Here is a 27708-nt window from a genome sequence, read left to right as displayed (position 1 = left end):
ATTTTTAAATTGTGTCTTGGCAATTGTTGGATTTTTATTGATGATGTTGTTGAGTCATATTGTTACTTTCATGGGCTGGTAACAATAGCAATAGCACTTAGACTAATATACCGCTTCACAGTGCTTTACAGTCCTTTCTAAGCGGTTTACAGAGTCAGCATATTGCCCCCAACAAACTGTGTCCTCATTTTACCAACCTTGGAAGGATAGAAGACTGAGTCAACCTTGAGCCAATGAGAATTTAATTGCCAAACTGTTGGCAGCTGGCAGTCAGCAGAAGTAGCCTGCAGTACTGCATTCTAACCACTGTGCCACCACGGCTCATATGATATGAACAGATTTGCTACTTATCTCACAAACAAATATTTCACTAGAATTTTCACATATAGAAAAAGATAATGAGCATTCATTTTCAAATTAAAATACAGTAACAGAAATAAACATTTCAGAAATATACTTGTAATCTCTGCAGATTTATATTTATACTTGGCAAATATCTAATTGGTGGTCAAGTTAGCAAACTGGATAACCATATTAAAAAGGCTCTTTATCTTGCAACTATTAATAAAGTTTACATTAAAAGATATAAAATATTCGTCTGCCTCCCCAAAATCCTAAAGAGAATGTTCTGACTGTTGAAGGATGGTATTTAGAAAGAATTGGGGAAGAAAATGGAAGATGATGGGTTAAACTTAAATGCTTGAGCAGTTGTATTGAAATAATAGTTTCTATCCAGAATTATAGATGTACTTAATTGCTTGTGTGATTTTATATTTGTGGTTTTCTATTTGTTGCCATATTTACATCCTAACTGGAAAATAATAAAAATTGACAATGACCAAGAATTCCTAATTTACATATTTTAAAAATTTAAAATAAATTTACTTATTTACAAAACTATTTACTGGAACATTTAAATACAATCTTCACAGCTTAATTATATATTTTTGCAAAAGGAGAGATGATAATCAGTAAGGATTATATTCTTTATCATCTCTTTTATTTTAAATTCAGTCACCTGCAGATCGATGTAAGAAAATCCATGCTGGCGATGAAGTGATTCAAGTTAATCACCAAACTGTGGTATGTATAATTGAATTCTGTTTGACTTGAAGATGAAAATGCATTAATTTATCAGCAACTCATGCTAACAGATTTGGTTTATTATGTGAGCATCATCTGCATGAGGTATTTAAAAATTAATAATTCTTGTGATGTTTATATGTAGTCACTTCTCCAACAATTAAAAAAAAACATACCTGGCCAGTTTATAAAACGCTTCCTCTTAAAAAAGTTTTGTTTTTATGATAATTGGCTGCTACTTAATGGGAATATTACTTTCCTAGAAATAGCAGTTGAATATGTCAATTGTATCATGAGAAAAGAGCCAGTGAATTTCAGCCTACCACATTACCTTATACAACTAAAATATTTTTCTATCAGTACATATTTGCTAATATTCACGCAGGAGAATTTTTATAAAGAAACCTCTAATAGGACAACATCTTAGCGTATTAAACATTTAAAGACTTGGCAGATTTCTTACTTTCCTAGTAGTGGTATAAATGCTATGGCAGGAAAACAGTATTAAATCATACATTGTTCAACTCCTACATGCTTATTAATTGGAATCACAAGTAATTTATTTTGTGTTTGATGCTTTAGTGGGATAATATATACTTTATGTCATTCCTTATGGAAAAACATATTTTAGCTATTATTAGGATGAAATAATATTAATGAATTTTGCAGTTAGCAACACCTAGCTGACCATGGCCATTCTCTGAAGTTAAGCAGCTAAATGAGCACTTGTATGAAAGTCAGCCTAGGAAATCCAAGCCTGTTTTCTTGATTGTAAAATAAAAAATACATATCCTGAAAGAAAACAATGGCAAACATCTGTAACACCATACAAAACCCCCACTATAGTAGATTCAGTATGCAGGAACTGAGGTCAATTTGAGTGAGTTTGTAATTTATTTAGTCTGACAATGAAAGTGCTATAACTTGGGATGATGTTAGGATGATGTTGATGCTCCTACATTTCTGTAGCGATGGACAAAAACCCGATTCACAGGAAATGAAATAAGTTGTATGACACCATAAAAAGGGCAGATGAAGATGTTATGCATGCGCACTTGAGTAAATCCCATTGAATATTATGGAACTTACTTTTGAATAAACTTACTTCTGTTATTAGAATGAATCAGGGTTTGCCTTTTTAAAATATGCTTAGAATTGTACTGTTAGAGACTAATAACATTTATTGGGAAATTTGAACAAGGTATTTTTATAATGTGGGAACATGATTGTGGGATGCTGTATTTTTTGCTTTGATTTATTTTACTGGAATACTAAACTAGAGATGAGAAATTTTTATTAATTTGATTTTAACATGATTCTTTAAGATAAATGTAAATTTTGTAGTTTGCTCCATTTTAAAAAATATTACTATATTTCAGGAATAATACATATGAATGTATTTATAATTTATATTTCAGGTAACATTTAAATGATGACCATATTGGTGAACTTTAAGAATTGTTAGAAAGTTACAACTCAGTTCTAACCTTCCATGGCAATGTACATGTTAACTGTACTAGGCAGCATAGTAATCAGCTCCCAGACCTGAAGTTGTAGTTTTCAGTTAACAACAAGGCGAAGCATTACAAAAAACGAGAGAGCAATGTTATATCCAATAAATAGCTGGTTGTAAAACAAGAGGCAATCAAACAGTCTGTAAACCAGATGCTATAATTAACTGCTACATTCAAAAAAGTTTTAAATGAAATATGAGTACTTGATGAAATGAATTACAATGATTGCTGAAATCCACAAGATAGTTATTGCATCTACTTCATTTTTCTAGAAATCTTAAGTTAAATTCTGTTTTTCCAATTTTATTTGTCTCTACTGTCATGTACTGAGTGGCTTTCTAAGTTCCTTCAAGTCTGATTTATATATTGCTGTTTTGATAAGCTAGGTCCTCTGCATTTTGTCTAATGACAGATATTCTTAATATTTCTAATATTTTAAAATCATCATAATGTTATTGAACAAACTGAATCTAATTTATTACTTAATTTATTTGATTATTTGTGGCAATGTCTGGATGGCAGTAGCTTCTTATATTTGTTCTCAAGCTATGCTCTTGAACAAAGTACTCAATCATTTTTCATATTACCAAATTTTTATATGCTAATTATGCATGATAAATGTGGTTAAGGTGTGATATAACACTGAAGAGTTATATCATGGAGTACAGAGTTAGTTGACATTGTATATTTCATTCTGTTCTCTCTCATATATTCAAAAAGAGTATTTTTAGTTACAATCTCCTTTTTTGTTTAAAGGACAAAATATCAGCTTAACAGACCCATAACAAAAGTCTGAGACTGGGATTTAGGCTAACATTATTTGAGCTGTTCATTTTCAGTTGAGTGATGTAGATATAATACTTCGCTAGCATATTCCTGGGAATCCACTGAACAGATTCTTGACAATAATGCATATTCAGCATACATTGATGCAGGGACTTAAAATACTTTAAAAGCTGCTGAGCTGATGCACTTGAAAATAATATTACTATTATAGACAAGAATTTCCCAGTTTTACTCTAAGTGTCCTGATATATTAGCTCTTTATTCAAGTGCTAAACAGTGAAATAGCAACTTTTCCCTGGTTGGTGTACAACTTTGCTCAGTCATACACATTCCACTTACATAAAATATGTTTGTTGTTGTTAGTTGTGAAGTCGTGTCTGACCCATCGCGACCCCATGGACAGCGTTCCTCCAGGCCTTCCTGCCCTCTACCATCTTCTGGAGTCCATTTAAGCTCACGCCTACTGCTTCAGTGACTCCATCCAGCCACCTCATTCTCTGTCGTCCCATTCTTCTATTGCCCTCCATCTTTCCCAGCATTAGGCTCTTCTCCAGTGAGTCCTTCCTTCTCATTAGGTGGCCATAGTATTTGAGTTTTAGCTTCAGGATCTGGCCTTCTAAGGAGCAGTCAGGGTTGATCTCTAGGACTGACCGGTTTGATCGCCTTGCAGTCCAAGGGACTCGCAGGAGTCTTCTCCAGCACCATAATTCAAAGGCTTCAATTCTTTGGTGCTCAGCCTTTCTTATGGTCCAACTTTCACAGCCATACATTGCAACTGAGAAGACCATAGCCTTGACTATACGCACTTTTGTTGGCAGGGTGATGTCTCTGCTTTTTAGTGTGCTGTCTAAATTTGCCATGGCTTTCCTCCCCAGGAGCAAGCGTCTTTTAATTTCTTCGCTGCAGTCCCTGTCTGCGGTGATCTTGGAGCCCAGGAAAATAAAATCTGTCAATCTCCATTTTCCCCCATCTATTTGCCAGGAATTGAGAGGGCCGGATGCCATGATCTTGGTTTTCTTAATGTTAAGTTTCAATACATAGGACGCTGAATTTAAAACCATCTCACCAAAGAAAAGACATAAAGAAAGACTAGGTAGTCCTAGAGCAATCTGTTGTATCAGTGACATAGGGAAATAATTTCAATATATTTCCTAGGGTGTACTACATTGTGGCATCTTAGTAATCCAGAAAGCAAGGTCATGTTTCCATCTGAGTAAGATTGAGAAATGTTGAACTGCAGCTTTATGGTTCGTATTTTCTGAGAACATAGATGCATCTTTGAAATTGATTTTAATGAGAAAAAAGTCCTGCATATAAGGCACTTTTATTTAATCCTAGATGTCACTGATAGAAAATATAAAGTTTGTGCCTAGGAATGTGCTTGAGCTCTAAACGTCAGTTTTTGTTTATTTGCTTACCATTGATTCTGTGTTTTGACAAAAGCATTTTAAAAGTATAGACTTGAGGGGCAGACAAAAAAATAATTGTGTTCCTTGCTAAAGTCCTGAAGTCCTAAACAAATCCACTTCTGAATCTAGAGAAATGCAAACTTAAAGTCAGCTGCTGTAGTTCAGGTATAGAAAATAATATAAAGGATAATTCTAACTCTAATTTGTCAATGTTCATTTAAAGCACAATTATATATTCAGTAGGTAGAGCAGAATTAGCCATAATTTAATGCAAATTCTAATAACCTTACTTTGTTTATAAATACAGTATTACCTCATCATTGTGGCAACCAGTTGTGGTCATCTTTAACAATAATTAACAGGGATACATTAGAACAATAGACTATTTAAATATAGGCATCTTTTTCATTATAGAACCCAGGCAGCAGAATTCTGTTGAGAGTTGGAATGGACTGTTTTTGTCTTGTCCATTTTAAAATGAATTTATTTTTTATTTTATTTTTTTATTTTAATTCCATTTATATCCCGCCCTTCTCCGAAGACTCAGGGCGGCTTACAAACTTAGCAGTTTGATAATCAAACTAGCTAATAAAATGTACAGTTAAATTGTTTGTTTAAAATATGATTCATATATTACTCTCTTCCTACTCTAAGCATTTTTTCACAATTAAGCCCAAGAGCAGAACTATAGCTGTCTTCATCCTAAACTTCTGCGTCTCTTATCTTTGCATATAATGTAAGTGATGCATCCTCACCCATATGCTATTTGTCAGAGTCAGATATTTTGGTTAGTAAAATTTCTAATACAACATCTTTTTCTATTAGAATATATTCAAAAAATCCTTTTAATGTTGCAAATTGAGTACTTATTAATTTTTTTAAAAAAAATCAGATAATTTTGATGAAATCTTTTTTAATGAGAATATATTCATCTAAAGACTTCTAATCATTCCATCAGTTGCTATTTACATCAATCTCACTAAAATAAAATTATTATTATTATTATTATTATTATTATTATTATTATTATTATTATTATTATTATTATTATTATTATTATTATTATTATTATTATTATTATTATTATTATTATTATTATTATTATTATTATTATTATTATTATTATTCCTTTTAAAAATTGAAGAGAAACTGATCATTTCTGGAATCTGCCTTCTTAAATAAATAAATATGTAGTAATTTCAAAATAAAATGGCTAATGGCATGGGTCCGGATTATCTCAGGGAGCACCTGCTGCCAACATCAACTTCCCATCGTCCTGTGCGCTCCCACAGGAAGGACCTCCTCAAGGTCCCGCCGGTCAGGGAATGCCGGCGGGTGATCCCCAGGGGGAGGGCGTTCTCTGTGGGCACGCTTGCCCTATGGAATCAATTGCCGGTGGAACTCCGGATCGCCCCCGATCTTCGTTCATTTCCCCGGGACCTAAAAACCTGGCTTTTTGAGTTAGCTGGCCTGGACTGAGGGGTTTTAAGGTTTTTAAATTCTAATTTTAAATTTTGGGGCTATTGATTTAATTTTATTTTAATTTTTATATTGTATTGTTTTAATTTTGCCCTGTAAAACGCCCTGAGTCCTTCAGGAAAAGGGCGGTATATAAATTGAATTAAATAAATAAATAAATAATGTTTTTTAAATGAACTCAATTATTCTTTACTCAGTGCATCTTAGGTCATATACCCTTGATTGAAGAGTCATTCTCATTTGAGAAAGATCAAAAGGAGTTTGAGAACATTTTGATTTTAGCAGCAGTAGTAAGATGACACCAGGACTAACTTTGATCAACTCATACAACCAATTCCTGGGAAGGCCACTGTTTCTATTTAGAGTCAAGAGCAACAAAGTGGTGGGTGATTGGCTATAGAAAAATATCTCCACATTTGGAGCTAATGTATTCTGGCAAAGAAAGAGACACTGGGTTCTTGTATTTAAGGTGCTATCTGAGTAATGGAGTAATACTGTCAAGTTTCTGATGTATGGGCTTTTCAAGTGACTCTGAGGCATTGTTTACCTTAAAAGTCCTTCATTAGCCTAATACACCAGCAAATATTTGCTTGAAGGAAGCTGGAATCTGAAATCTCCGCCCCCTTGCACAATATATTAAAACACTATTCTCCACCTTTCTAATTTTGTCATTAATCATATTCTCCAATTAATTTAAAGAATTAGTTTTCCTTCTGTTAGAAAACCCACCAAGCTCTTATCTTCTTTAATTTCAGATGGCCTTGAGGAACAATCCTCCTCTTCCCCCCTCCCAGCCTTAATCCAATCTCTTCAAGCAATACACAAGTTTAACATATGAAATGGCTACTTCTTCATCTCTTGTCAAGCAATAACATTCAATGTTAGCAGCGTTGACATCTGGCTCCCCCTTACAAAAAGGACAGATCCTGTAATGTAAACAAAGCACAAGTTAGAAACTGGCTTTTGGTTTGTTGGGGTGTTTCTCGTAAAACCTTTTGATAAGTCTGTCAGCTTTCACATCAGTAGATTTCACCCAGATGGCTTCAGACAATGGGTATCCCTTCCATTGTACTAGGTACTGCAATTTTCCCTTAAAGATTCTAGAGTCAAGAATACGTTTCACTTCATAATGGGTCTGGCCTGCCACTACGAGGGGTCCAGGTGCTTTCTTAGGGGGAGGTCTTAAAGTGGAGGTTCAAAAAGGTTTCAGCAAGCTACAATGAAACACCTGGTGAATTTTTCCCAAAAGTCTGGGTAACTGTGACCCCAGCGATTCAAGTGAGAGCATATTTGGTTGATGAAAAAAATCAGTTTCTCTGGGTCCCCATCGAAGGTTGCTCTGAAGGGTGGGCTCATCATTGCTTGCTGGGGCCCCCATTGCTGCCGGTCCCACCCTAGTTGGTTCAACGGCTGCTGGGGCCCTCATTGCTGCTGCCACCCCCCCCCCTTGGTTGTTGGATCAACGGTTGCTGGGGACCCCACTGCTGTTGTTGTGCTCCCAGTTGCTGCTGGCCCCCTCCTGGTTGTTGATTCACCAGCTGCCAGGGCCCCCACTGCTGCTGTTGGACTCCCAGATGCTGTCTACCCCATTGGTGCTGTCGTAGGCCCAGGGGTTGTACGTTTGGGCCCTGCTGCTGCCTCCCTTGCTGTAGTTGTCTGAGGGGAGGGTGCTGTTGGTCGGTGGGATGTTGCAGCACCATCTGCTGTTGTAGGTCCCTCAATTGTTGTTGGATGGCTGGGGGTTGCTGTTGTCTACTCTGGATTTTGGCTGCAGGGAATGGTGGTGCCCTCTGCTGCTGATCTACTAACACTCGTGTTAGTCTCAAAGGCTGTGGTGCCTCCCTCACTTGCGGGCCCCTCAGTGGTTGCTTGGCACTTGGGGGTGGTGACCACTCTCCATGGGATTGTTGTCCCCCAATTGGCTGCTGCTCTCCAGGCTTCTGCAACACCCCATTCTGCTGCAAGGCCTCTATCAACTGATTTAGGCTCAGAGGTTGCTGCCCCTCCTTCTGTGGGGGCTGCCACACTGCCCACTGCTGGGGGGACCCTAGTTCCTCTTCTTCTGGGGGACTGGAGGCCCTAACAGGGAATTCCAGGGGTTGGAGGGCCGTTAGCTCTGTGAAAAGGGGACTGGGGGCCTCTTTTGGCAGGAGCTGTTCTGTGCTTCTCACTTCTAGTTCTTCAAACTTTTCTGCTAAATTGTCAACTGATTGGCTTTGGGTTGCAGACAGTAATCCTTTAGGACAGGCATGTCAAACTCGTGACATTGCGTGACGTATCACGATTTTTCCTCCATTGCCAGCAATGGGCTGGGCGCAGTTTCAGTGTGACGTATCCGGCCCAAGGGCTGGCAGTTTGACATGCTTGCTTTAGGAGGTGACTAGACAGAATGCATTTTCCCTTAGTTTCTACTTCAGCTTGCTGAATTAAATACAAAAGAACTTTTTAAACTACAATCAAAACATGATAATGAGCCACTGTTTGTGCTTTGCAGTTTCCATATTTTCTCATAAAAAAGTTTTATGAAGGAGTGTTAAAAGGGCATGCAGAGGGAGGGGAGGTCAGGTTTTAACGACCCTTGTATTCACCCCTACATTTGTTTAACATATGCATTGGGGTGATCCAGGATGGGGACTCTTTCACTTAACAAGTTTCAATTAGCATCCTCCCGCCTTACAGCTGAAATAGGCAGGCTCCATTACTGTTGTAAGTCGAGGATTACCTGTATTGGCTTTTAGTATATAAGGGGAAATTAATTAAGTAAGCTTTTCAAATTCATTGTGCTTATTGCTTGGTACTTCAAGGCAAAACTTTTCAGTTATCTTAGTTCATTTTTTAAATCCTCTACTTATAAATGCATTAAAGGGGGAAAGATAGAATATTATATCCAGCAATAGTACTATCAAGGGGCATTTTAGTACTAAATCAGTAATGTAGAAAGCCATTTCCCACTATTTTTTTAAAAAAAATGCATTTTATGTCCAGAGCCTCTGAAATCTAAAAGCAAATTTAACTCATTACTGTAGACCCAACATTCTGTTTGTGTACAGTGCAGGAAACAATTATATACACATACACACACACACACATACATATATATACATATACACACATATATATATACTGCTCAAAAAAATAAAGGGAACACAAAATAAGACATCCTACTATTAAATACAGTACATTGTGTTGTTTAAGTGTTCCCTTTATTTTTTTGAGCAGTGTGTGTGTGTGTGTGTGTGTGTGTATATATATATATATATATATATATATATATATATATATATATATATATATATATATATATATATATATATATCATTCAAATCACTTTTTTATCTTCATATGAGTGACTCCTGAAGTGTTAGCAGCTTGAGATAAATGTATTCTTTCAGAAAACATTTCTTCTGACCTTACCTGTGTTAGATCTGTTGAAAAGTTACCATTCAAAGTTACAATGGCACAATTTTTTACACTTACGACTGTTGCAGCATGCCCATGATGGTCACATGATCAAAATTTGAACAGTTGGCAATTGGCATGTATTTATGACAGTTGCAGTGTCCTGGGGGTGTCATGTGATCACCTTTTGTGACCTTCTGACAAGCAAAATCAATAGGGAAGCCAGATTCACTTAACAACCATGTTACTAAATTAACAACTGCAGCAATTGACTTACGAACTGTGGCAAGAATGGGGCAAAACTCACATAATAACTGTCTTGCATGGCATTGGAAATTTTGGGCTCAATTGTGGTCATAAGTCAAGGACTACCTGTACTGTATCTGTATTGCTACAATGTTTGCATAACCAAAGCTAATTTATATATATGTGCACTTATTAATAAATTTTGAACAATTTGAAATTTAAAATTTTGTTACAAAAAGACATTTCAGTGCTTGCTTTTTTATTTGATTTTTGGTCAGTCTGAAAGAATAATATTTTTATGATTAATTTTATAACATTAATGCCTACTGAAATGATGGATTAATAGCATGGTTAATTTAAGAGCATAATTAAAGGTGAATGTGCAGCTAAAATAACGATAGCTAAATTGTAGGGAACACTCTGGGAGTGTTCCACTGCTCAACTTTAACTAGTTTTGAACTAATTATTGAAATAACTCATAAAAATAAGAATAAATCCCCCAGTTTGCATTAGTGATTATTCGTTCTCTAAGTTTAAAAATTAGATAACCCATTCTAATGCATTCCAGTAATACTGATTTTAGTCAGCATGCTTTAGTGATGTCAACTGTGAAATTTTAAACAGCAATCTGCAAAATCTAATGATTTTACTAATCTTATTAAAAGGGGAGGATTACACTGTGAATAATTTATCTCAATTTTATTGTAATAATTTTGCTGGTTACCAGGTGGGGTGGCAGTTGAAAAATTTGGTGAATGCACTACGAGAGGATCCGAGTGGTGTTATCTTAACTTTGAAAAAGCGACCTCAGAGCATGCTTACCTCAGCACCAGCTTTACTGAAAAATATGAGATGGAAGCCCCTTGCTCTGCAGGTAATGATGCTTAATCATAAATCATACACCATCATTTTAGCTTTAGATTATCTCAGTGCTACTTTATTGTGCTTCATTTCAGCAGCATATGTGGATTTAATCTTGTATGCTTTGAAAATGCTTTGTGAAATATCTGCAGATTTATTTGCTATCTTAATATTAAATCCACAGCCTGCAAACCTGAGGCAATCTTTCATTCCTCAGTTTCAAATGTATATACAATCTGAATTCTACATATCCTTTTTAAAATGCATAAAAGTATATGCCTTATTAAACCATAAATAATTTAATATGGGCCCTGATTAAGTAAAAATGAAACACTAATCACATGCTTGTGTCTTTTTGTTTGTTCATTTTTGAATTGTGAATCTCCTTCCTCTGCTTAATAATCAAGTGATACTTTGCAGGATAGAAGGAAGTCAGTGGGTGCAAACCAAATTTCAAATTGCTTGAGTTCAAGATGAGTTGTCTCAATTTTGCTAGACTTGTTTGATGCTGTTTTCAACATTTTGGGAATGTTCTGTGCTTAAGCTGTCCTGAATTTGAAGTGCATTGTTTTTAGCTTGAAATGATTCAAATGTTAAATTCTTTCTATATCACTAGAAGAAAGTTGTCCTAGGAGCATGGATTATTTCAGTTTTCCAGGCAAAATAAAATAATCTTTATTTTGTACATTGGCTCCAAACCAAGTGAGATTTATTCTTTCCACTGTTGTTGATACCATTTGTAGATTTTTGGAGGAGTTGCTTAAAAAAATTAGAGGCTTGCGAAAATATCTACTTTTATTTTTGAAGACAATTTAGTAGTTGTTGCCATATACTGAGATATTGTTGCTCTTATAAACAGCACTTGTGCACTATGTTTGTATATTGGCAGAAAGAAAAATAATGAAATGAAATATGAATTAAGCAAATGCTACTTTTACAGTGTAGGTGCACACAATGTCTTAAGTTAATGATTTGACATGGAAATAGAGCTCTTGTGTAATTTAAGTTTCATTTGTGGCATTGTTAAACTGATCTGGAACATATTTGTAAATTTTCTTTTTAAAAAAATATATTTTATTTTTTACAATAACAATCTTTAATGCTTCGTGAACAGTGTGTTGTCTGGGTACATATACTCAAAACAATAACAATTTCTCCAATTAATTTGTTAGTTGGTAATATATTTCTTGATCCTCTCTTTTTCCAATAATCTCTTTTTGTCTACATTAAACAAATATAATTTTTTATAATTTCAGTACATATCAAGTTGAATATAAACCTTTTTGTATTTATGCATATGATAACATCAACATATAACATATTTTCTAATCAGCTTATGCTTCCATTATATTTATAAAAGACATTAAGTCATTATATATCCTGTTTTCAAACTTTTTATTAAAGCTTAATTTCCCCTCAGTATTCAGACCACTATTATCAGTCATACTTTTCTCAAAATTCATTACCTTTAAATATCCAAACTTTTCATTTAAATACACCATCTCAAAGTTTTAACATTTCATATATTCTAGAAATGTTATACTACTTATAGTATATATCTTATTTCTCTTACTATAGGGCCCTTTTACAAATTTTATCTATTCTTTTGGCCATATTCAACAATATTTAATCTTATACTACACCATCTAATAATCTTATATATGTATTAACCATATTCAAACAAGTGTTTAGTCATATAATATTTCCTCTGATATGTTGAATCACATTTCTTGACTCCAACTCTAGTCTTCTTCTTTTGCCATTTCCAAGTCAGTAAGTTTAGCTTGCCAGGTTTTATTTTTGTGAGTGTTGTTGGGGACAAAAAAGACAAGTCAAGTAAAATATCGATTTTTTGTCACCCACGTTGTGATGATTCTTCTGACAGTTCTTTAATCCATTTTATTAGTTTTTCTTTTTTATCCTCAAATTTGTTTTGAAATCCTAGAGGATAAAGCATCTTTTTTGTCTTCTTTATTACAGTGAGGTTTTGCAGATTTTTTTTGTATTAAATTGTAGTTTTCTTCATTTATAGCTTTTCTATTTAAGTCACTTTCATTTAATTTATGTTCTGTTGTCTTTGTTCATTCCTTGTTGTCATTTTTTGAGTGTTATTCAGTTGTAGATTTAAGTTAAGAGATATGTTCATTTATATTGTCAAGCTTATTTCTAATTTCATCATAGTTTGAAACAATTATCATTTGAATCTGTCGCAGCATTGTATATATTTCTCCTGGGATGTATTTGTTTTGTATTGAGTCATTGTTCCTGCAGATCTTTGAAACTCCAAACTGGGTCTTCCGGAGAAGGTGTTGAGTATAGTTTTCTATCACTTTTAGATAGGTATAAAATGTCCATTTTATCGCTCCCCTTTAAGTAATTTTTCATCGGTGTCTTAGTCTTTTAATTGGCTTTATCAAGCCAGCCCGCCTTAAGTTCCAAATAGCCAAGTCTTACGTAGTTTGTATCTTTATATAATAGTTTTATAGTCCAGTACGTTTAATTGTCCAGGCATCACTGAAAACAATATTTTATAACAGTTCTTCTTTTCAGGGGCCTTGTAATTATCAACCAGTCAGGATTCAATCCAAAGTATTTAATCAACTAAAAGTTTTCTAGTAATTTCTCCTTTAGAAGATTAGCCAAAGGCCAAGATTTTTTTCTTTCTCTGCAAACAGTTCTTAAGTTTAAACATGCAGTTCAGTATGTTTGTAATCCCAGAAGGTCAGAAGTTTTTAAACAAATGTAGTTTCACTCAGTAAGAAATAACTTAGTGCTTTGTTCCCAGCTTTTTTGCTGTTTCTAGGTGTCTTGCCAAATTCTGAGTCAATACAGTTGTAGTTTCCTCTAATCCTCCACTAGGTGTCACTGTTCATTTCCCAACTTTTTTTTTTAAACAAAGTTATTTTTGTTCATGGACGTGTGTGTGTGTGTGTGTGTGTGTGTGTGTGTGTGTGTGTGTGTATACCTGAAAAAGTATTGATAGGATTATATATATAATTTGCCGCTTCTGTCTATGGAAGGGGTGGTGTAGTCCCCTTCCTTCTCACTTTGGGAAGCTTTTTGCTTCTTGGGGATCTTTTCCAGGAAATTAAGCATAAAATAGGAGAGAGAAGGTCAAATTCCTCACCCGGTTTCAAGCACGCTGTTCACTGTTATGCTGGTTATTACCTTTGGACTTCAGCTGCAAGTGGCTTGGGCTAGTCAGTGAAGTGTGGCCAGCCTTTCTCCTGTCGAGTTAGAAGGCTTTCCCCGAATCAAATGGAACAACCACCGTCATTCCAGAATCGCTGGGGCACCCTTCTTTTCTTCGCCACCTCTCCGGGGCAACTTAGACCCATTTAGGGTCCCCTGGCAGGGCAAAATTAGCCTCAGGGGTGCAGAAATCTGCAATCCTGCAACAGGGCACTACTGCGCAAAACTGAAAGTCCCTCATATTTGTAAATTTACAAAAAGACCAACAGGAGTGCTATTTATAAATTATATTTGCATGATTTGGACAACCAAATCAAGATTATTTATTTATTTTATAAATTTATTGACTGCCCATCTTACCACAAGGTAACTCTTCACCATTTGTAAAATTTAAGGATATATATGGTCTGCAAACAATTTTAAAAATTTAAGCTGACTTTGTAAAAATGCCGCTGGGGGGGGGGCGAAAGCCCTAATAAGCAGGCATATACATAGAATGGCTATTGCTAAGCACATTGATTTGTGCTTCTTAGATTGTAAGCCACCCTGAGTCTTCGGAGAAGGGCGGGATATAAATGGGATTTTTAAAAAAAATCAGCCTGTCATTGGGAGAGATACTCATGGAGGTAAGGGGAGAGTGCAGTGTCAGAAATAGTTGTTCTGCCTCAATGAGCTTCCAGGCTAGGCCCTATTACTATACAAATTCACAGACATCTTATGGAATTGCATTTTAAATGTCCAAAGATTAACTACAGTGTTTTCTATAGGGATTGTAGTAAGCTGCTTTCCTTTTCTACACATTAGTTCATGTTTTAGTTTGTAACTGTTGCTACTTAATGTATAAAAACATAAAAGCAGTTTCGATAATAACATATTCTGTTACATAATATTTATGTCATAGCTTTTCCTCAAAATATTTTACCCTCAACATTTAATGCATTTGAAGGAATGAATAAGAAAAAGTATTCCTGGTTTTGTATGGAAAATTGGATAGGCAGAATTTTGTTAATTAGGACAATTATTTGGTACTATCCAATAATTCTGAGATTAGGTAGATCTTACATTCAAATAGTGTACCTTGAAACTGAAAATCTAGAGAGTGAATGACAAAATGGCGTGCATGCTGTGATGTCATAAAGCAAATTGCACTCGTGTTTGCATTCAAGGAGGCAGGTTGTGGTAGTGGTATCACAATACTCATTTTATCATTTGCTCTCTCTTCCTCTCCATTGGACACTGGGATGGTGGCGATGAGATTTGTTTTGGATCTTAAAAAATACTTTGATATGTAAGTGAAATAAATAAATCTTTGTGATTCTCCTATATAATCCTTGAAAGCAGTTATGAAACGATCAGTATTTATGCCAATCATTATACTATTCTACAGGTAGTCCTCAACTTACAACCATTCATTGACTGGCCATTCAAAGTTACAATGGCACTGAAAAAATTTACTTATAATCAGTTTTCACACTTAAGAACGTTATAGCATCCCCATAGTCACATGATCAAATTTTTTGACACCTGACAATTGTCATGTATTTGTGACAGTTGCACTGTCCGGGGGTCATGTGATCACCCTTTGTAACCTTCCCAGTTGGCTTCTGACAAGCAAAGTCAATGGGAAGCCAGATTCACTTAATAACTCCAGTGATTTGTTTAATGATTATGGCAAAAGAGGTCATAAAAAGGGGTGCAGCTCACTTAACAACTGCCTTGCTTAGGAACAAAAATTTTAATTCTCAATTGTGGTCATAGGTTGGGAACTACCTGTACATAATTAATCTACATATGCAAATATTATGTTGCTTTGCTGTTATACTGCTCTGCCTCCGAGAGGAGCCAGAACTGTGCACAAAAGAAAAAATAAGAACAATCATGAATGAAAGTTTTATCCCCAAATAAGACAATAACACCTATATAAATAATGGCATTAAAACAGTTGTTTTTTTAAAAAAACTATATAAAGGTATTTTTATAATATTCAGCCAGAATTATTTATAATATTCTGGCTGAATATTATAACCACAGTTGTTATTTAATACAAGACAGTATGAAGGTGACACATACGTCTCTTATAACATAAGCATAATTTGTGTTCTAAAATGCTACAAATATATCCAGATGATATATTTATGTATAGTACTTATATCTTTTTAAAAAAATACTTTTTCAAGCTTCTTATAAATGTCCATATGGCTACTACTATACTAAGGAAAAGCAAATCAATGCAAATTCCATGGTTCCTGGCCTTCTGAAAGCAAATTAAGACATGGTTCTCTAGACGGTCTTTAGGATTTAACTGTATTAGCATTTCCCCTTCTTACAATGTTATATTTTTTGCTTGATATTTTTGTTATTATTTTAATCATTTTGTTTTGTTTCAGTATCTATTAATAAATTTGGTAAACTACTTAGAGTTCAGCTGGTTTCAGGTTGTCAAATAAATCTTTTATATAACTAAATCAGGTTAGATATCAGCTGCCAATTATTAGTAATTTTACTCCTGGAAATATCTGGAGTATTATGATGTTATATCCCAATTCTGTTGATGTGAATTTCTAGTGTTTCCATCTTAAAATATTCACTACAGCCTTCATTTGTTAAAATTGAAATTACAGAAGAAATGCATGGTTTTTCTGAAAATTATTGCTACATTCGCTTTTCAGGGAAATCATTGTCCTTTTGTTGTTCATGCAATCATTGCTTTTTTTCCTTTTTGGCAAATAAACTGCAGTTGCAATAATTATTTCAAACGTTTGTAGTCTTAAAGTTATTGTATTTTAAATTATTATTCTTTCATATCATGTTGCAGATTTTTGGCATATACTGTATTTTTCGGACCATAAGATGCACTTCCCCCCCCAAAAGTGGGGAAATGAGGGTGCGTCTTATGGTCCGAAGGTGTGGTACCCCAGCAAAGGCGAGGGAGACCCAGCCTACCCCCCCTTTTTTTCTTCCTCCTGTCTGGCTGGCAAGAACAGGGCGTGGGCAGCCGCCACACTCTTCTAACTCCTCTGCAAAACTGCCCTTCCGCGGCTGCTGCCCTTGCCTCCCATACAACGCCTGTGGCTTGCGGCGCAGACTGCGTCGGCGGCAACCCCAGAGATGCCGCCCGTTCTAAGGAAAAAGGGGACGACCGCGGTGGGGGGGAGGGAAGGAGAGGGGGGAGGCAGGCATTGCACCAATCAGACCCCCCCACTCCCGCGGGTGGCTTTAATGCAGATTGTCTCGGAAGTTCCTGGATTTTAATCACTGGCTCTGTGCTCTGCCAAGCAAGCAAGCAAGAAAAGGGCAAGCTCTGTAGAGATCTGCGTAGGTGGATGAATTATCTGAGGAATGCTTGCAGGAATTGCTCACATGTGAGCTTCTTTCATGAAGGATTTCCCTAGCTCCACATGCTGACAGGATAACCGATGGGCTTTCTGCTGCACTGAAAGGGAAATTCCATTTTGTCTTCAAAAAAACCCCATAACCTCCCTGGCCGTGCAAGCGGAGCCCTGCCACCCATTTTCCCCCCCTTGAGCCTGCAGCGCCTGCCCACCTCCCCAATTGCTTTCGAAAGAGTCGAGAGGCATTTCGGACAAAGGTATTGTTGGGAGTTTTTGCAGCAGGAGAATCAAAAGGCTGGACAGACCCAGACTGTCTGTCTCCCCCTCCCCTTTTTGTGTGTGTGTGTGTCTGCCCCTGGCATTTCTAGTCCCTTTTTGTGAAGCCCACTCCTCTTCCTTCCTTGCTTTATTTTTTTAAATAAAACAACAGCAACAACAATAATACAATAGGATCCCTTTTCCCGAACCCTAACCCTAACCCTAAATATTTTAGTATACCGGTACTATTTGGTTCAGAATATTTTTCTTGTTTTCCTGCTCTAAAAACTGGGTGCGTCTTATGGTCAGGTGCGTCTTATGGTCCGAAAAATACGGTATTTACTTCCCAATCTGAATATTTCTGTTTTGTGGGAAAGAGTTTATGTCAGACATCTCAAACTTGTGACCTCACATGATGTCACACAACGTATCATAACTTTTTCCCCATTGCCAGCAATGGGGTGGGCACGGTTTTGTTGTGATGCGTCCGGCCCATGGGGCGGCAATTTGACACCCCCGGTTTATGTGATAGGATCTAAGAATTCAAATAGACCTACTGATAGAAATTATTGAAAAAGCTATGTTTCAGGGGTGGAAGTGCCTACCCTGCCTTTTATTACTCTTCCTTAAGAAAATAACTCGAGAGTATAATGTTTAAAGAGAAACATAAGACTCATGAATGAAAATTCTCTGGATAACTCTCCTGTAAATGAAGACTGCTATAGCCTTTAATCTATAGCCAGATATATTTTTTGATGTTTGTTGTTTATTAATAATCATAATTTTGCTTTTATCTGGAGCAGGGGTAGGCAACCTAAAACACTCAAAAAGCCACTTGGACCCGTTTCCCACCGAAAAGAAAACACTGGGAACTGCAAAACCCTTTTGACATCTAAAACGAAGATAACACTGCATAGATTGTTTTTTACCTTTATGCTATATATAAAAAAACTATAGTGTGCTGCATTTATGAAATCAATGAACTGCTACAAAGAAAACAAATTTTTATTTCTGCATGCAACAAAAGTATTTTGAAGTCCCCAAAAAAAAGACGCTGGGTCGAAGGTTACTTTCAAATAAAATACTCAAATGTCTCTTTGAGTCCTCATATTTATGAAATAAAAAGCCGGTGCAAACTATAAAAACTACAAACAGAAAAATAGAAAAGAAAAAAATGCGGCAGGGGGTGGGGAAGAAAAGGACAGGAGAAAGAGGGAAAAAAACCTTTTTCCTTCATCCCAACAGGTAAAAACAATTTTAGTAGCTTATCTACCATTTTTAAATACAGCATAATTATCCCCATACCTCACCTCTTAATTAAAAAAACACATCAAAATATTCCATTAAATGTTCTTTACTAAAAGTCCAGTAAGGACAACCACATATATTCCTATTTTTTTCTCTCTCCCTCCCTCCCTCGCTCTCCATCCCTCTCTCTTTCTGTCCTTGGTCTGCCAGTCCTCTTCCCCCACTCAGTGTGTTTGTGTGTGGTGTGTGTGTATGTGAATGAGAGAGAGACAGAGATAGAGGCACTTGCGTTTCCCTTCTCTCTCTCTCTCCCTCCCTCTCTCTCTTTCTGCCCTTGGTCTGCCAGTCTTCTTCCCCCACTCTGTGTGTTTGTGTGTTGTGTGTGTGTGAGAGAGAGACAGAGACAGAGAGAAGCACTTGCACTTCCCTTTCTCTTTCTCTTCCTCTCCCTCTCTTTCTGCCCTTGGTTTGCCAGTCCTCTTCCCCCACTCAGTGTGTTTGTGTGTGTGTGTGTGTGTGTGTGAGTGAGAGAGACAAAGACAGAGAGAGGCACTTGCACTTTCCTTCTCTCTCTCCCTCCCTCCCTCTCCCCCTCTCTGCCCCCCTCTCTCCCCCCCCCTCTCTCTCCCTCTCTCCGATCTTCTGCTCACTTGACAAGCTGGGTTCACGTTGTTTTGGACAAGCTGATACACATTCTTATTGGGCTGGCTCTCTTCTTGCTTCCTGTTGGGTAGGAGCTCTGCTCAATAAGCTCATCAGCTTCTCGGAGGACAGTGCGAGTTACAAACACACACACACGCACGCACACACACACATAGACACAGAGAGAGAAGGGAAGTGCAAGTGCTTCTCTCTGTCTCTGTCTCTCTGCAAACTGGGAGCTGCAGGAGAAGGCTGAAAGAGCCACATGCAGCTCCAGAGCCACGGGTTGCCTACCCGTGATCTAGAGTTTAAATATATAGCCTCAAACTGCTACTGTGCTTCGTTTTATATTTATACATATATTTCATTTGATCTGTAGATACTATTTGCAATTAAATAATATGAATAATATGAGTATCCAAAATGATTTTTGGTAAACAAATTTGTATTCTGTTCAGCAATTAACTTTATGCTATTTCCTTAGGTTTTGAGAGAAATAAACTTTTCTCACCATCTCTATTGTGGACAATTTTATTTCATATTCTCTAACAATATGTATTTATTGAAATATTATCATTTAATGAGAAACCATATTGTGTGCACTATGATGGGCTATTGCCACATTAAGAGAAGCAATATCAAGAGGAATATGATTGCAATTCCATGCTTATTTAGTAAAGACATAAAAATTAAAAAAAATAGCTATCTTTAGCAGGAGTTAAACGGGAGTTTCTTTAGTAGGCTTTGAAATAGGGTGGTAGATACATTGAATATTATCTTGATCAAGCATTCACAAAATTAAACAACTTCATCCATATTCTGTACCTTCTGCAACTTGGCTAAAAAAAGTGATGTGACTGAATTTTCAGATGTTTGTAAGATGAGATGTTTATTAAACATTTGTTAATAATGTCATTTCCATTGAAATGTGATGGTAAGGATTTTACAATTCAGGAATATAAAAAGACTGCTGTCTATCGCTGTATTATTGGTGAATTTAAATTGCTACAGTCTGATAATGGATAAAGTTGTAGAGAAATGAAGTTTATTAGTTCTTGCACAATCCATCTAGACCAATAAAATGTATTATATAATCACATAGCAGTAATAAAAATGAAAATACTAAGTTCCATACTTAACAAATATCAACAAACCAAATGACTTAAATTGAGAAAATTGCAATATAAACTTCATATTTACTATGAAACTTAAAAAAATTATTACATTTAATTTATTAAAAAGACAACCTTCTCATGAAAAATACTCAAATATTGACAAAGAACACTGTAGTAATTCATTTTCATAAATAAGTTATGGATGTATAATTGTTTTGAGTAATTTTCTTCCCAAATTGGAAAATCCGGAATTTTTGATGTCTTCCTAAGTTGTAAATGGGGGTCAAGAGTCTTTAATAGGAAGCAATTATTCTATTGTGAATGCCAAACCAATCCACATTGGCTCTGTAATATAGATACAGAGATGTTCTCTACCTTTCACTGAATCTTTTAAAAATGCAAAGGTAACAGTGGTGGAGAAAATTGAAGGAAATGTTGTGGATTGAAACTAAGAGGAGATCAACACTGCTCTCCTCTTAAAGTTCAGATTTTTGGCAAAAGTTTGTAAAGGGTTTCTTATTCAAGAAAAAAAATGCTGTTTCTATAGAAAAAAGTATATGCTACAACTACTGTAGGATTTCTATTAGAATATTTTTTTTCTGTATTGCTACCTTAATTTCAAAGGTTTAATGAACAAGTTAGGAAAACTGATTGCATGCCCTAAGCCTTTCATTACTGTCTTCAGTCTAGGCAACAAAATATTATATTTATTTACCGGTATAATCTAAAAAAACAACTATGCAGTGTTAAATGTATGTATTTTAAGGTTTAATATTTTAAAAAAACATTTTATATTTTATCTCTTTAAAACCAATGAATGATTTTGTTTATTTTTGCTGTAATTGGTCTATCTTCCAAGACGAGTGGGAATAACTAAAATTTCCAGTCACATGCTAAAATGCTATATAGTCGAGGTAGGATTAATTATATTATTTCAACTTTTGCATTTGTTTTTATTGTTAATAATGAGATATAGTAGGGTGATAAAATATTATCTCTCTCACACATGGTAAAAATCATTAAGATGTTAAGCCAGGATGTAAAAACATGAGGATGTTTTGCGTATTGAGATACCCAGACTACAGCAGACTCAGCTGTTTTACAACAACTAAAAATATAGAAATAGCAGGACATAACCACACCACATGAATTAGCATTCCATCATCTAAATTACATTGCAATTACTATTTATTAAACTTAGCCTTTGTTTATAATATCTTTCATTATAAGAAATATAACCTTATTCCAGAATTCTCTCTTTTAGAAAATACATAACCATAGCTGGTTTGAAAGTTATGATTGCAAGTCCATTGCTGATATTTCTGGTTTGTCTTCTAAGAACTAAGAATTTCTCCACTCAGAATTTCTTTATAAGTGGGCTTGAATAATACTGAGTAACTACCAACTATATCAACTGTATCTTATGAAATCAGTTATAGCTTAATATCTACATGATTCATATACTTGGCTATCCAAGGAATTCCTGTCTGCAAAAGTGGAAATAGCAACGTTCTGTTGGAACTGTCAGCAACAATTATCTTATCCTTAAACTATTAAATGGTGCTGAATTATAAAATTCCATTGTTTTAGCATTTTTTGCATATCTTGTTTGAATTTGAAGGTATGGCCACCATGATAAATCAATACCTTGTTCCTGTAAATCTTGCAGTTTCCCTTCATTGTCCAAAATATCTTTATAGTTCACAATTTTCTCGTAGTTAATTAAATTTGGGTAAGCGAATGCTTCCATTGTTGAAAGTCATCCAGGTATTTTAATATAGATTTTCGCTTTTATTTATCCCATTCTAGAAGAAGTGCATTTCTTATAAAGTGGTTTTGAAAGTATCTATGTATTTTATTCTTCCCATACCACAGAAAGGCATGCCATCCAAGTTGTAGGTCATGCCCCTCTAGGTATAATAGTCTTTTATCTCTATTATTATCCACTCTTTTACCCACGTTAATATAGTTACTTGGTGGTATAGCATCCAGTCTGGCAGTCCGAATCCTCCACTTTCTTTTGCTTCTTGTAACATTTTCAGTCTAATTCTAGCTTTTTTTCCTTTCCAAAAAAATTTCAGTATTGTTGTATTTAGTTAATGAAAAAAGGTTTTTCCCAGTCTTGTAGGTATCATTTGAAATAAAAAAGAGTATTTACGATATTCATTTTCACTGTTGCTATTCTTCCCAGCATTGAGAGTTGTAATTTTTTTCCACTTTTCCAGATCCAATTTTATTTGTTTTAACAATCTTACATAATTGTCCTTTTATTGTTGCACATCTTGCTGTTAAATAAATTCCCAAATATTTAACTTTTTTGATTATATGAAGGGTTTTTTTGCTAGTTGCATATTTTGTTTTTCTGTTAAATTTTTAGTTAGCACTTTAGTCTTTTCTCTGTTTATTTTCAACCCTGCCACTTCTCCAAATTCTTCTATTTTATCCATAAGCTTAAAGCTTGTTTCAGGCGGTTCTTCCAATATAAAAACCAAGTCGTCTGCAAATGCTTGTAGTTTGTATTTTTCATCTTTTATCTCCAGTCCTTTAATTTCTATATCTTGCCTGATGTTTCTATTCAATACTTCCAGTGTTAATATAAATAACTGTCTTATGCCTTTTTTAATGGCAAAGTTTTCTGTAAAATCTCCATTTACAATTACTTTGGCTGATTGTTTATAATAAATTGTTTTAATTACGTTTATAAAGTTTTCTCCTCTAGCTGCTGGAACATAAATTGCCAATTTATGTTGTCGAACGCTTTCTGTGTATCTAGAAATATTAAAGCCATCTGTTTCCCTGGATGAATTTCATAGTACTCTAAAACATCTAGGATCATTCTTAAGTTATTTTTTAATCTGTCTTTTAGGTAGAAAGTCATTTTGGTCTGTATGTATAAATTCGGTCAGAAATTTCTTTAATCTTTCTGCTATTATTGAGGTGAAAATTTTATAATCTACATTTATTGGTCTGTAATTTTTTATTTAATACCTTTTTTAGGTATTAAAGAGATGTTAGCTTCAGTCCATGTATTTGGTATTTTAGCCTCCAAAAGTATTTCATTACACAGTTCTTTCAGTATTGGGCTTAGTATATCTTGTAATGATTTGTAAAGCTCTGCAGGTAATCCATCTGGGCCCGGAGTCTTGTCTTTTTTTTCCCCTTTCCCCCCCCTTTTTATGGCCTCTGTAATCTCCATCATTGATATTTTTCCATTTAATATGTTTTGAATAGTCTCTGGAATTTTTGGTAAATCTACTTTTTTAGGTACTGCTGTATTTTTTCCTTTGAAATTTCCACTGTGTTGTAAAGTATCTCGTAAAAGTCTTTTTTTTTATTGAAAAGTTTTAGAATACATTTTATCTTTAACAATCCCCCCTCCCTTTAATAAGTCTTTAATAATTTTTAAATTGTGTCATTTTGAAACTGTAATTCACCTTTTGACTTCATCAGTTTTTTCTCTTTCTTTTTTCAATCTATATGCAAACCATCTCCCCGGCTTATTGGCATTTTCAAAAAAGTTCTGTTTAGCCCTTTTAATCTGTTGAGCCATTACTTTTCTGCTCTACTAGGTTTAGTTTATGTTTTATTATCTCCATTTGCTTTTTAAGTATTTTCTTTTGTGGGTCTATTTCTATTTCTAATTTTCTAAATTCTTCCTTCAACTTTAACTACTGTTGTTTTCTTTCTTTATTCTTTTTAACAGTATAGGTTATAGCCAGCCCTCTGAAATATGCTTTAGCTGTGTCCCACACATTTTGAAGCGACGTCTCTTCTTTCTTATTTATTTTGAAAAAGAAGTCCATTTCCTTTGTCACTAGTAGGAAAGAACAATGTTATACTTTTTATAATAAATAAATATAGTATTGATAGACGAACAAACAAATGCACCTTGCCATTGGCTATATAGCTGCTTTTTGTAACCCATACACATGCTTATTCTGTGAACCCTGTATGCAAGGTGCTGTTACAATTTGTGCAGTAAAGTTTACAATACATACTTTTCTACTACAACAGATCAAGACGCCAATGTTTTGCATGCCCTTGCATATACAAACTAAGTTATTCAGCTTGTTTGGGGACTGTTTGGATGAAAGAGATTTTTATCTTCATAAAGCTACTAATTTAATTTTAATTTAATTTAATTTTAATTTAATTTAATTTTAATTTAATTTAATTTAATTTTAATTTAATAACATTTATATACCGCCCTTCTCCCTAAGGACTCAGGGCGGTTCACAGGGCAGAATAAAATAGCAAATACAAACATTAAAAAAGATTAAACAATTGCCCTAGTTAAAAACAATATAGATACAACGCTAAAAACCCCCAGAAAAATTAAAAAGCGAAAGATAAAACAACCCCAACACAACCCCCCTCAGGCTAGGCCGGCTTGTACAAACAAAAATGTCTTGAGATCGCGACGAAAGGAGCGAAGATCGGGCGCCGTCCGGAGCTCTACCGGTAGCTGATTCCACAGCTCCGGAGCGCCCACAGAGAAGGATCTCCCCCTGGGGGCCACCAATCGACATTCTCTGATCGGTGGCACCCTGAGGAGGCCCTCTCTGTGGGAACGCACAGGGCGCAGGGAGCTTGATGCCGGCAGCAGATGTTCCCTGAGGTACTCCGGCCCCATGCCATGGAGTGCTTTGAATACCGTTACCAGTACCTTGAATCTCACCCGGAAGACAACTGGCAACCAATGCAGCTCACGGAGCAGAGGTGTAACGTGGGAGTATCGGGAGACTCCCAACACCACTCTCGCGGCTGCATTCTGTACCAGTTGGAGCTTCCGAGTGGTCCTCAAGGGCAGCCCCATGTAGAGAGCGTTGCAGTAGTCCAGACGAGAGGACACGAGCGCATGAGTGACCGTGCATAGATCATCCCGGCTAAGATAGGGCCGCAACTGACGCACCAGGCGAACCTGTGCGAAGGCCCCCCTAGTCACGGCTCCTATATGATCTTCCAAGGTGAGCCGTGAATCTAGGAGGACCCCCAAGTTGCGAGCCCTATCTACGGGGGGCAATAATTCACCCCCCATAGCTAGAGGTGGAATGTCCGAATAAACCCGGGATGAAGATATGCAGAGCCACTCAGTCTTGTCGGGGTTGAGCTGGAGTCTGTTCCTCCCCATCCAGACCCGAACCGCCTCCAGGCAACGGGACATCACGTTGAGGGCATCACTGGGGTGGTTTGGGGTCGAAAAGAAAAGTTGGGTATCATCAGCGTACTGATGATACCCAACTCCAAAGCCACGAATGATCTCACCCAGCGGCTTCATGTAGATGTTGAACAGGAGAGGCGAGAGGACCGACCCCTGAGGAACTCCACAAATGAGAGACCTCGCGGTCGACCTCTGCCCCCCTGCCAACACCGACTGCGAACGTCCCAAGAGATAGGAGGAGAACCACTGTAAAACTGTGCCTCCCACTCCCAATCCCCTGAGACGCCGCAGCAAGATACCATGGTCGATGGTATCGAAAGCCGCCGAGAGGTCTAATAGGACTAGGACAGAGGAATGCCCCCTGTCCCGAGCCCTCCAGAGATCATTCACCAGCGCGACCAATGCCGTCTCCGTGCTGTGCCCGGGCCTGAAACCCGATTGGTACGGGTCTAGATAATCCGCTTCATCCAGGACCAGAGGGAGCTGATGCGCCACCACACTCTCAACAACCTTCGCAAGAAAGCGAAGGTTGGAGACAGGACGAAAGTTGTTCAATACAGCCGGGTCCAGAGCAGGCTTCTTGAGGAGAGGCCTCACCACCGCCTCCTTCAAGACGGTGGGGAAGATACCCTCACTCAAAGAAGCCGATATAACTGCCTGGAACCAGCTGCGTGTCCTCTCCCGGGCTGCATAAACCAGCCAGGAAGGGCACGGGTCCAGTAAACATGTGGTGGTGCTCAGCCTCCCCATGATCCTGTCCACTTCCTCCGGAGTCACAGAATCAAACTCCTCCCAGATGATATCGACAAGACCACCCGTGTCCTGATCGTCAGACTCTGCCCAGTCAGAGTCCAAACCGGTCCGAATCCGAGCGATTTTGTCCGACAGATGTTGGTTAAACTCCTCGGCACGTCCCTGCAAGGGATCCTCCCTCACCTCCTGATTTAGGAGGGAGCGAGTCACCCCAAACAGGGCAGCCGGGCGATTATCTGCGGACGCAATAAGGGTGGCGAAGTGGTTGGACCTCGCCTCCCTAATTGCAGCGAGATAAGACCTAATAAAGGCTCTTAGTCGCAATCGGTCGGGTTCGGATCGGCTGGACCTCCAACCGTTCTCTAGGCCCCGTCTCCGACGCTTCATCTCCCGGAGCTCCGCAGAAAACCATGGAGCCCGGCGGGATCTGCACCGGGTCAGGGGCCGCAAGGGTACAACTCGGTCAAGGGCCTCAGTGGCCGTCCTTTCCCAGGCTTCCACTAAGGCCTCGGCCGAGCTGTGAGCGAGGGAGGCAGGTGGGGACCCCAGCGCCGCCTGGAACCTCTGGGGATCCATTAAGCGTCTGGGGCGGTACCATTTAAGTGGTTCCAAGCACCCACGGCGGGGGGTGGCAAAACGGAAGACCAGCCGCAGGAGATGATGATCGGTCCATGACAGGGGCATAATAATTGGAAAGCCCCCACCAAGATCATCTAACCACCGTCCAGACAAGAAAACAAGGTCAAGGGTGTGGCCTCCTTCATGAGTCGGTCCCGTAATTACTTGCGTCAGGTCCATGGCCGTCATGGAAGCCATGAACTCCCGAGCCAACTCAGATGATCCTCCCAGCGATGGTAGGTTGAAGTCCCCCAAAACTATAAGTTTCGGGAACTCAACCACCAGCCCAGAGAGGACATCAAGCAGCTCAGGCAGGGCTGCTGCTGCGTGACTAGGCGAAAGGTACACCAGCAGCAAGCCCAACTGCGCACCAGGGCCGCATCTCAAAAAGAGAGACTCACACCCGACTGTCTGGGGAACGGTGGCCTCCCGCGGACACAAGGTCTCCCTCACAACAACAGCCACTCCCCCACCCCTACCCTGAGCCCGAGGCCGGTGCAGCACCCGGAAACCTGGTGGGCAAAGGTCAACCAGAGGAACACCGCCCTCTGGGCCCAACCAGGTCTCCGTGATGCAAGCCAGGTCAGCCTGCTCACCCTCGACCAAGTCTCG

General features: G+C 37.3%; 1 protein-coding gene across 4 annotated transcripts in view; it reads left to right on the top strand.

Moving 5' to 3' along the window:
* Positions 1-27708, top strand: part of CNKSR2 (connector enhancer of kinase suppressor of Ras 2) — a gene marked incomplete at both ends in the record, with an annotated part of 208891 nt that overhangs the window by 73096 nt on the left and 108087 nt on the right. For 2 of the 4 annotated variants that reach the window (XM_081326800.1, XM_081326799.1), the window contains 2 exons: positions 1015-1083; positions 10644-10790. In XM_081326800.1, coding sequence (XP_081182926.1) covers positions 1015-1083; positions 10644-10790 — 216 coding nt within the window. The remainder of the gene's footprint in view (positions 1-1014; positions 1084-10643; positions 10791-27708) is intronic. The other 2 variants (XM_081326802.1, XM_081326801.1) reach the window with 1 other exon arrangement.

This window comes from Vipera berus (assembly GCF_964194415.1).
Source record: "Vipera berus genome assembly, chromosome: 4".
Lineage (NCBI taxonomy): Eukaryota > Metazoa > Chordata > Lepidosauria > Squamata > Viperidae > Vipera > Vipera berus.
Note: the sequence above shows the minus strand (reverse complement) of the source record. Positions and strands in the feature narration are given on the sequence as shown.